This window comes from Phodopus roborovskii, unplaced genomic scaffold, assembly GCF_943737965.1.
Source record: "Phodopus roborovskii unplaced genomic scaffold, PHOROB, whole genome shotgun sequence".
NCBI classification, from domain to species: domain Eukaryota; kingdom Metazoa; phylum Chordata; class Mammalia; order Rodentia; family Cricetidae; genus Phodopus; species Phodopus roborovskii.
This window is the reverse complement of record NW_026126480.1, coordinates 58,871,343-58,883,389: the sequence shown is the minus strand read 5'-3', so window position 1 is coordinate 58,883,389 and position 12,047 is coordinate 58,871,343. Positions and strand designations below refer to the sequence as shown.

The 12,047-nt window shown below is 39.2% G+C and overlaps 1 protein-coding gene across 1 annotated transcript; it reads left to right on the top strand.

Moving 5' to 3' along the window:
* The first annotated feature begins 1,541 nt into the window (after positions 1-1,541).
* On the top strand, positions 1,542-12,047 carry LOC127227841 (membrane-spanning 4-domains subfamily A member 3-like). Its single transcript, XM_051192161.1, has 7 exons — positions 1,542-1,603; positions 2,991-3,111; positions 3,949-4,086; positions 7,009-7,065; positions 8,557-8,715; positions 10,047-10,148; positions 11,694-12,047. The coding sequence occupies exons 1-7, from the start codon at positions 1,542-1,544 to the stop codon at positions 11,793-11,795; spliced, it is 741 nt and encodes a 246-aa protein (XP_051048118.1). The 3' UTR covers positions 11,796-12,047.

Here is a 12,047-nt window from a genome sequence, read left to right as displayed (position 1 = left end):
GCTCTAAAAGAACAGAGTGCTTTGAGGGGATGGACACAGGATGGCCTCCAAGTGCTCCCTGACATAGCCTCTATCACTCTGCCCCAAATATTCTGGAATAGCACTGGTCAGATGCTTCATGCATAGCTCAAGTAAGCCTAGGTGTGGGTTAGTCTGCCTCAGAGAAGGTGCAGTGTAAATGGAAGGCTTTCCCCCGTTCAGTCTGGTCCCACTTGACCAGTTTCTCCTGTCCACAAAGTTCCTGAAGCCACTTATAAGAAAACCACTCACAGAGAGTTCTAGCCTTGGAGGGCTTCAGGCACAGGGCCCCAACCTGAGAGACCCAAAGCCTCAGATGAGCCCCTGAAAGGGTACATTACGTCAAGGCAAGGATTTGGAGGACCATCATTCACTCTAGCACAACCAGAACATGGGGCTTGGGTTGATGTCATTATCAGCAGTATCATGGGAGTGAGGTGTAGGCAGAAGTAGCTTATTAATTGAGGACAATGTTTGGACTCTCTGTTAGTTATTTTTCTTATTGCTATGACAAAATACTAGACAAAGCAACTTAGGAAAGTTTTATTTCTGTTCACAATCTCAATGTCAAATGACAAAGGAGTTGTGGTGACAAGGGCTGCTCTAGCTATGATAGCAACTGCTCATACTCTGCAGTCAGGAAGCAGAAGAGATGATGCTGGTGCTCTGCTCACTTTTTTCTTTTCATGCAGCACAAGGGCCTCAGACTGTGGGATGTTGACTCCCATATTTGGGATTTGTCTTCCAAGTTAAGCTTCTATGGAAACTCACAGAAACACTCAGTTATATTTTACTTTGCAGGTGATCTTAGATGATTAATTAGGAACACCCACCCTGTTTTCTTTCACAGATTCTCCTTCACTCTCACTATGCTATGACATGGCATGAAGGCCAATAAACATTTATTTTTTTTTATAACTTACCCTGTCAGTGATATTTTCTTATACCACCAGGCAATGTACTAATATAGCTGGTTAAATGTGAGGGAATCTGGTTATCTTTTCTTTGCCAGTTTTATCTTCTATCATACTGACTCAGTAGTGTTATCTAGTTATAGATTATCCTGAGGATGGAAGAAATAGATTCACATGAAACAAACTGAATATAAGCAGCAGTTGATATACAGTAACCTTAATACATTTAAACTACCATTGTCTTAATTTATGATGCATAAACTAACCTTGTTTGGCCTGAGAGGATTAAAGATTATCATGCATATAAAATAATTTTTAGCAACATAACTGGTGTATTATATAAACACTTTCTCTTAGTGACCCTGTTATGTCCTTCCCTTCCAACACTATTTGTTCTGCCTGACTTCACCTTTTATTACATAGCTAGGCCCATTCCTCCTCCATTCCACAATACCTTCCCACCAACCTACTCTTATCTTCTGCTTCTATTTCTTGCTCCATTAATGTGTGAAGCAATATCTTAGAGTCAGAATGTGGTGGCTCCTGATACCAGTTTCCTTCTTTATGGGTAAACCTTGGGGAAGTGGATGGGTGTCAGAGCCCTCAAATATGGGTATGATTAGCACACCTACCAGACAGCCATCGAAAACACTTCCATTGGATCAGCTGAGGTATTGCACAAGCAAGAGATTCGTTAAACCCCAGGAAGAAGTGGCTGCTGGTTTTGGGGGACAGACTGATGCCTCTTCTGTGGTGAAATGGACTTGAAGGGAAAGGAGTCTGTCAAAGTCTGAAGTTTCCAAGGTAAATCCTTCAGGTTCCTTCTCCATAGGAATCCTTTCATTTTTCTTTTTCTTTTTTTCTGCTAAAGGTGCCTCCATATGGCCCTCTTAGAATGCCTAAAAGTTTCCTTTTGGTTGTTCAGTAGAGGTTTGGAATTTTTAGCTGTATGGATGACTGCCCTTAGAAAGCAGATGTTACTCTGGTGCCATTATTTTTGGCATAATACAGATATTTATTTGGAAAATGTAGATGTGGACACACACACACACACACACACACACACACACACACACAAATTTTGATACATTAAGAGGCTGCTTCTGAGTTTGGTGGCCAGTGTTTGGTTATGGGGATTCCTGAAATATGAATTAGGTTTGGTGGGGTGGTTCCTGCACAGGCTCAGAGGAAGAGTGTAGTGATAACTAGAGGCAGACTTTGACACTTAACATCTTTGATCTCTGCCTAGTGGACTTGGGTTTGTTATTTAATGCTCTGCTCCTTAGATTCCTCATCTAATCTTTAAGATGGAGAGGGTTATAGTGATTATACCTGTCCCAATGGATGTTCTGAGAACTGAAACTTAAAAAAAAAACTCACTGACCATATTTTATAGAACATGGTTTGCTTTATCTGAAGGTGGAAGCTTGCCTTTGATTTTTTTCTAATGTGTCAGACTACATTTTCCTCTCTCCAAAGCCATTCTACAGTGTTTTCAGCAAGAAAAGATCCAGTGCCTGCTGGTGGATTTTCTATTATTGTCCTTAAATGTGGCTCTTTCTGAAATGTGTATTAACTGGGTGCCAGCTGTGAGACAGTGGGACCGTAGAGCAAAGATGATGAGGGCACAGAGGCACAAACAAACACTTGAAAATTGAAGCCCAAACTGAGGAATATTAAAGAGCTGCTAAGGTGGTTCCCAGAGCAGGCAGAAAGGGTTCACCATTCAGACTGGCCTGGGACTAGAAGGAGTTTCTTGAAAGTTTGATTCATGGGCTGAAATTTGGTTTGGTAAAAGAGAGGTGTTCTTTAGGCCTAGTTGTAGCATGGAGGGAGGGTTTGCTTTGTGAAGGGAACAGTTCTAGGGTAGAAAGTGGCAGCGCAGGGTATGAATTCCATCATTCAGGAGAGGAATTGTGATGAATGAACAAAGCTAAACTCTCTGTAACCTAAACACTATTATTAAAAAGTGATAGAAGGAAGCATCAAGCTTTTGTGTTCTTTCCCATGACAGCCATAAGCAGCCCAAAATGGCCTCCCAGGAATTTGATAATACAGGTCTGGGGACCTCAGCAGGTGGAACCTCAACAGGCATGAACGAGAGGAGACTAATGGTTCCGTTTATCAGCTCCTGGATGGATCAAGTGATGCTCAAAGAGGAGTACTACAAGCTCTTGGGGTAAATCTGCCTTTGTCAAAGTTGGTTTATACAAGAAGGAACAAGAGATTACATAGATTCCCTCCACAATTTCTAGTTATTGTTCACTAAGTCACTGAAGACAAGATGGGGCCATAGAGACCTGAGGAGTAGAAATGTAGAATCAGTCTCATAGGGTAGAACGTTCTAACAAACTCTCCAGAGTTTATTCTAAGGCTCTTAATTGTTTCTTGGTACACTCTGACCACTCATATCAGGAGGTTTAGTTCTGTGAAGTTCATCTACCCCTTCCCTTCCCTTCTTTCTCTTCCCTTCCCTTCCCTTCCCTCCCCTCCTCCCCCTCCCCTCCCCACTCCTCCCACATCTCTTCCTATCCCTTTCCCCTCCTTTCCTCTCCCTTCCCCTCCTAACCCCTCCTCTCCTCTCCTAACCCCTCCTTTCCCTTTGTTTTTCCAGTCCCCGTGGTCCTGGGTATGAGACCAAGGTCCTCATGCATGCCAGGAAAACCCTCTTATTATTGAGCTAGAACTCCATCCCTTTGTACATTTTTAGACAGGGTCTTATTAAATCACACAGATTGGACTTGAACTAATTCTGTATTTCAGATATATGCTTCTGCCTCATTCTCCCAAGTAGCTGAGATTGCAGGCCTGTGTCACTAATGATGACCATATTGTATATTTTTAATGAAAATATTTGGAAATAAAAATTTAATAGCTGTTTACCTTTGTCATATCACATTCCTGAATAAAGCCTTCTTAGAACAAGATCTTGCCTGGTTAATTTAGGCTTAGCATTTTAATCATTTAAAGCCATGGTATCTCCTCCTTTCTGATCTCTGTTTTCTTCTTCTTCCAGGCCGTCCAGATCCTGACTGGAGTACTGATTCTGGCTCTGGGTGTTTTCTTGGGCTCTTTACAATATTTGTCATACCACTCCAGGCATTTCTTCTTCTTCACCTTCTACTCAGGCTATCCGCTCTGGGGTGCTGTGCTTGTGAGTACCATTCCCTTAGCCACAAACCATCTCTAACCCAACACTGTTAGTGTGCTGCAACAGGGGAGTGTTCTTGGGAGATTATCAGCTAGGTTTTGATTTATAATTTCTGACAATAGGAGGCAAAACCCTCTTCCTGTCAAATTAAGCCCCTTCGCTTAGTATAATAATAATTTATAGCTCCATCATTTTTCCTATGCGAGTTATGGCTTCACTTTTCTACATGGCCAAATAAAATTTCATTGTGCATATGTAACACATTTTATTTATCCATTCATTTGTTAATAAGTATGATGGATACGGCTAGTTTCATCTCCTGGGGTGGGACTTAGAGTTCTTGGACACACACACACACACACACTTTGCTTTGACTCAGGAATATGAAAATTGTATGTTTTCTGTTCTGTGTAGTATTTAGATTTTAATTTTTATATATGTGCCTAACGTCTCTCTCTCTCTCTCTCTCTCTCTCTCTCTCTCTCTCTCTCTCTCTCTCTCTGTGTGTGTGTGGGGAGGGTAATTCATGAAACTGGAGGAGGCCAAGAGAGGAGAAAAAGGGTCTTAATGGAATGAAGCGGGACAAAAGATAATAACAGAATACATGTGTTACGAAAGTAGATTGAGGGATGGTATCACTTCTCAGTCTGATAAAAGACTGTGGATATTTCCAGTTCACTGTGTGAAGCATGTACCGTGGGTTTGACATTCCTGAAATTGTGAGATGGTTAAGATAAAATTTGATGAAAGAGCTAAACTCTGAAATATTTCTGAATTGTTCTGCATAATAAATCTTGACAACCCAAGTGAAGAATTTCCACTCTGAATTTTAGAAAAGACAGAAAGGAAGTGTTTCAGGTGTTCCACAAGCATCGAGTTTTATTTTCTCAGAAAGTGGAAGGGGAGTCAGAGAGATGGCTTAGCAGTCAAGAGCACTGGCTGGTCTCCCAGAGGACCGGGCTTTGATTCCCACACTCACACCTGTAACTCCAGTTCCAGGTCTGATGCCCTCTTCTGACCTCTACAGGCATTGCACAAGTGTATAGACACATGCAGGCAAAATGCTCCCACACATACAATAAAATTTTAAAAGTAAGGGATTGCAAAGTCAGTATCTCATCTGCTTTAGCATCACCAAAAGATTGGATCATTAATTATAATTCTAGAAGCTTCTCTCTAGCTCTAAAACACTTTCAGGGCAAGTCTAAGGTGTATGACCCATTCTCCATATCTGCCCTTGCCTGTAGTCACCAACTCCAGTCCAAGCCCTCCCCATTGTGAACATGACTGTGGTGTGCCCACTATGCAGCCCTTTCTATTGCTTCATCTTTTATAATTCTATCAAGGATGTGGTCTTAGTGATGTGAATGTTTGCCCTCAGTTTCCTTATTAGAGTGTCAGAAGTAGCAAAAAGGATCTTCTGTTGGGATCTCTGGAATTAAATGAGAGGTACATGTTAGTGTTAATTTGGACGCTCTCTGTGTCCTGGCAAACATGTACTTCCATTTTTGTATCTTTCATTTTAGTATTACACAGCTCTTACGTGATATTTACATGTGGATGTGAATTTAGATGGGAAAAGAGCTGAGGTGAAGAAACAGTGATCTATCTACCCATGAGATGAAGCTGGTATTGAAAACAAAGATGCTCTTTCACAAAGTGCAGTGAAGGGAAGACTTGTGATAACATTTGTTATCCGAGTCAGAACTCAAAGACTGTCCTGCATTTTCTCTCTTATTCTTCCCAAATACAGTTTCCCATCCCTCCATTTCTCCCAGTGTCCCCAATCCTCCATTCCCTTTCAATCCTCCTCCGTCCCGCTCTGAAAAAAAAAAAAAAAAAAAAAAAAAGAGCAGGCCACCCAGGGATATCAACTGAACATATTTTAACAAGTTACAATAAGACTAGGTCTAAACCCTCATATCCAGGCTGGATGAGGCAACACAGTGGGAGGAAAAGGGCCTCAAGCACAGATAAAAGAGTCAGAGACAGTCTCCATTCCCACTGTCAGGAGTTCCAGAAGAACACCAAGCTACACACAACCATAACCATATGTAGAGGACCTAGCTCAGATTCATACACGCTTTGTGATTGTTGCTTCACTTTCTGTGAACCCTTCTGAGCCCTTAGTTGATTCTGTGGGCTGTGTCTTCTTTTTCCAAACCTTCTGGCCCCTACAATCCTCCCATACCCTTCTGCAGGATTCTCTCCTGGCTCTGCCTAGTGTTTGGCTCTGGGTCTCTGCATCTGCTCCTGTCAGTTGCTAGATGACACCGCTCTGATGAAAATTACTAGGCTCTGATCTATGAGTATAATAGAATATCATTAGGAGTCACTTCATTGATTTTCAGAATTCAGTAATTGAATTTTATTTAGTAAGCCTTTCTTTGTTCTCCAAGATTTGGTAACTTGTTAAAGTTCTAAAATCTTACCAATTTAAGATAGGAAAAGTTTGAATAATCATAAGTATATATGAAATTAAATTGATCAAAATTAGAATCATGGAAATAGTTGCACATTAAAACAATGATCTAAAAACTAGAGAATACAGAAGTGGGCATTTAGAGTTATGAATTCTCTTTTGAAGCATCTAGATAGATAAATCAGATGCATTGGCAGTGATGTGAGAATTTTAAAAATATGTATCATTTCTATTAACATAAGCATGAGAATAACTATGATATTCATTATTCATATCCATATAAACATGTTAAAAGCTAGACATAAACAAAATGAAATTGTGATGCATTTACTTAGAATATGAACTATGTAAAAATTTCAGTCATATAAAACACCGAGTAGTGTGAAATACACTTTGTGTGAATTTGTGTAATTTCTGTTAGAAACCTATTGTCAAGGGAATGCTGAGGAGAAAGTGGTAAAGACTAAATATACCTTTATCTGTCTTATTTCCTACTTTAAAAGTTTATCAGCTCAGGATCCTTGACTGTGGCAGCAGGGAGAAAACCCACAAGAATGCTGGTAAGTGTCAATTCTCCTTCTTTGTCTAGATGACCAAAGGAGAAGAAATAAATTACCCACCAATGGCAGAGAAGCAGAGGATGGTGAATCCAGCTGAGGAACCAAGTCTCATTTAATCCCTTCAAGCATCCAGTGGTACATAATCCAGAAAATCTAATTAATTGTGAATGTCTGGGATTATTATTCTGAATAGCTAGTGAGTCTGAAGCTTCAAAGCAAGCTTCTTAATGTTTGTGTTGTCAGGCTTAGCAAATTATTTTTAGTGAATGGTTTTTTATTACTAACTTCAAAACTGAAAGCAAAAATTCTATTCATTCATTCATTCATTCGCTTGTTTCTCAAGACAGGGTTTCTCTGTGTAGCCCTGGCTGTACTGGAACTCACTCTGTAGACCAGGTTAGCCTTGAACTCACAGAGATCTGCCTACCTCTGCCTAAAGTGCTGGGATTGAAGGCTTATGCTTTTAGACCCTAATTCTGGGGCCCTGATGGGCCAGTGGGAGAGCCCCATGACACAAACACCAAAATCAGGAGATGCAACAAGCAAGAGGTGTTTATTGAACGAGTGCACTTGGGTGACAGCGATCTTGGGGAAAGCTGCACATCCCCAAAAGGGTTTAGGCTCTTTTTATAGAGAAAAACCACAATCAGCATACATGCATAGGGCACAAGGTAATTGATTACAAAGTATGATCTCATGTTTGAGAGATCACCGAGGTATGACTTGTTCTTATTCAAAGGATAAACCATAGAATGACTTGGAAAGTCCCCAGACTGTCCGTTGGGCAGGAGTGACCCAGACAGGGCTGTTCCCCTGAACTACAGGGCTTTATATAATATATGTCTCTGTTAATTCTGACTTAGTTTCCTAATCTTATCCACTTTGGCTCCCTTGCTTCCTGGGGACTCTGTGGCCTCAGGAACTTTAAACTGTCTTCTTTACCCAGACTTCCTCTGGGCCATCTTGGGGAAGTGCTCAATTATTTATTCCTGTCTCCATATGTTATTAGTACTTACTGTCACCTCCACTCCTCTCACTAGATTTCCATTGTTATACCATTCTATTAGCCTCAATACTTAATTACTTAAAAATGTGGCATAATTTATATGTTAGTGTTTATTATTTTCTTTGGTGTTTTAAGAGTATGAGATAGGGCCTCATATGTTATAGGGTAGCTTTGGATTTTAATCTCTGCTATCACTTACAGAGAGTTTGAATTATAGGCATCTTCAATGACAGCCAGTTGATGAACTAGTAAAGATTGATCCTGGGACTTCATACATCTTAGGCAAGCATTCTACCAACTGAGCTGTGTACCCTAACCTCTTCATTGACTTTATTGCTAAATTGTACCACCGGGAATCTTTGTTCATGGGAGCTCGGGCTGCAGTTAGAATGCTGATGGGTGTGTAAATAGATACTTCTTTAAATGGAATGTTACCAAGGTGTTAAACGATATTCTATGTACATTAATGGACTTTTTTGTTTTAGATGCAAAACAGTTTTGGGATGAACTTTGCCAGCGCAATGATTGCATTTGTTGGGACTGCTGTCCTCTCTGCACATTTGGCACTCAATACCCAGAAGTTCAAGAGTTGCCAGTCTTCACAGCCACATGACTTATGCGTTTACCTGGGTTCCTTATCAAATGTATGTTTTTAAAATTTGTTAATAACATATTTCAAAGCATTCAAAATACTCAGAAAAACAGTATCTTGTATACTATGTTAACATGAATGTCGGCTTTGCTCTTTATTAGTTTTGTAATGAAGGGCACATTAGACAGTCTATATTTTAATTATTTTTTGTTCTCTGTGTAGCTTTGTAGACCAGGCTAGTCTTGAACTCACATGGATCTGCCTTCCTCTGCCTCCTGAGTGTATGAATATTTTAATTTTCTTATTTTTGAAAAGAAGATAATAATGGATAGCACCTAGCTAATGAATTGGTTAATATTTGCAAAGTAGAGAAACAATGCTTAGATATCATGTTGTATTATTATTACTACTATTTATTATGCTCTCCAGAGAGAATACATTAAACAATTTATTTCACATACCTTTGTTTGATGAAATGAACTTCAGAGACATACAACTTTTTCTGCAGTCTGGAATGTTTGTGCATATTAGGTTCACACTCTATCAAGGGGGCTACACACATGCATGCACACGTGCGCGCGCACGCACACACACACACACACACACACACATATGAGCTAGATTGTGTATGCCTGTATGACTATTTTGTTTATGTTCCCTGCATTATGTATGTATGTGCACTATGTGTATGCCTGATTCTTGAGGAAGTCAGAAGAGGGTATTAGATCTCCTGGAAATGGAGTTACAGATGGTTGTGACAAGCCATTTTGGTGCCCTTAACTGCTGAGCTGTCTCTCTAGTCTTTCCTTTATTATATTTTTAATCATGTAAATTTATACTTATCTGTGTCTATTTTTCCAGATTAAGTGGCATTTTTCCCTCCATAGACATTTTCCCCTCTGTTGAAATTTGATTATGTATTTCTTCTAGGTGCTCAGCAATAATGGAATGGAATTTTCTGCAGTAATGTGTTATGGTTCTCCCAGAATTGTATTTTTGTCTTTGGCCTAATGTAAATGCCTACCCCTTCCCTCTTATATCCTGTTGGTGGAATCATGGAGGAGTCATTTTTTTTGTTCATTTCACTAAACTGTGTATTAATTTTGGCAAATTATTATATTTATAAGCGTTAGTGATAGTGTCAGAATTTTTCTTCTATGATTTCTTCTCCCCTTGACTAGTTCACATAGGTCAATCTAGCAATAACATGTATCTTTCTCCCGGGACAATATTGTCATGATTTTGCATCAATACTGGATCCCTTCTTCTGTCTAACTTGCGTCTCACTCTGTTCCCCTCTGAGGGTTTTGCAGTCTGGTTTCCTGTGAACAGTTTTACCTCTGAATGTTTCCACTGATTTGATGTGAGGCATCTTTTCTATAGGGCCTGGTGTCTCTAATGCTGATCCTTACCCTGCTGGAACTGGCTGTGACCATTTCAGTCTCTGTCATGTGGTGTCTTGGAAATTTTTGTGGTTCGAGAGAGGTGAGTTTGTGTAAGTGATGGGCAAGTTCTGTCATCTGCAAGTTCCATAATGTATGAAGTTATATCTGACTTTTAGTAGAAACTTTTATATGATTATGATTTGTGTGGATCTGGGAATTATTTATTAGCTCAAAGTATGAAATGAAGCAAGGCTGTAAATGATTCAGATTTGAAAATGTGAACTATATATTAATTTACATTTTAATGCAGTTAAACTATTTTTAATTATTTTCTTGTAAGTTTTTACTTTTGAGCATGACTCAGGATGACAACATGTTCTTGCTATATATTTAGATCTCTAATTTGGTTTCTTAAAATTTTCCATTTTCAATTTCTTTTTGCCCAAGAAGGCTTTACACAGTCCTATGTAGTTAGGTATACAAAATAGGTATTCAGTTGAAATATTTACAGATAATAAATTAATATTTAAAGATATTTATTTAAAACAATTAGTTGATATGTCATTTTACTACATTAAAGATCATAGCAAGGTTGCATGTTAATGAAATGAATGTGATTGTTTATTTTTCCATAATAATTAAATTTTGGCTACATATTGGGTGCTGCAGGATTAAGATCATCTTGTTTCTGAGAGTTGATTAATATTCTGATTTTTATTATTGTTAAGGCTAAGAATGTGCTTTGCATTAACATATAGTAAAAGTGATAAAATATGTTTAATATGTTTATAGCCATTTTGAAAACTGCTGGAAATTATATTCTAATCCTTCATCAAAATTCATTCACCAATGTTTTATGAAACAAGTCAGAAATCCAAAGAGCAATTTTTAAAATCAAACACTCTAACATAAAACAACCAAAGTTATGCTAATTAGATGTTTACATGGTAAGGAAGAATAGTAGACAAATATTACAGGTGTTGTTCTTTTGCTATAATTATTGCCCAAGAAAAACAAACATGAGACTGAACGCCCATGTGGAGTTTATTGATAGAGGGGAGAGGAAGGGGATAGCTGGTGACCAACCGAAAGCAGGGGGGAGAGAGAGAGAGCGCAAGAGAGAAAGAGCAAGAGAGAGAGGGAGAGAGATAGAGATAGAGAGAGGGAGGTGCACTTGGTGAGCTTGCTTTAAAAAGGAAACTTGCACATAAGTAACTGAGTCCCCTGGCAGCCAGGTAAAGCTTGAGCAGGTAAGTCATGATGTAGAGAAGACATGGCCATGAGCATCCCGTCCATCATGAGGGGGTGGGGTCAGCAGACTGCTGGTTCCCAACAACAGGTATTTGTTTTCTATAATTACACTACTATGCATTTGATTTTTATTGACATTCTCCTGCACAATCTCCACATTCAGTTCTGGAAACCACATATGTATCAGCAAGCTATAGAAATGGAAATAAAAGTGTTTTGATTGCCTCCTGATCCATAGGCATATAATCATTATTCAGTGTTTAGCAGGAAAATGATCAGTGAAGCAAAATCTGTGGATATGTGATCCACAGTGATCAAGGTGGCAATAAGAAAGGATGGAGTGGAGAGGGGAGGTGACGATCCTCTTCTTGAGAACTGATGTCTCACTTTCTAGGCAATTTCTTTACCTCCTAAGTCTACAGAATCAGGAATAATAACCCCTGGTGGAAGCGATTCTGAGAACCCAGACAGCCAGCCTCAAGTCACCACAGAGTGAGAACTTCACTTGAGAACTCAGAAGAGCATGAGGAGATGAAATGCAATCCATGATAAAGCTGGGCACCTTCTCTAATGCTTTCTCCCATCCCCGTTTCCATTCTAAAATGTACATTAATTACAGTAAGTGCCTACATCAAAATTGAATAAATCTTGTACTAGTAACTTTGTGACACAACTGTAAATCCACTAGTATGTTCTAGATCTGGATGAATAAATATATTTCCTTAGACATTTTTGGATTGGCAACTTA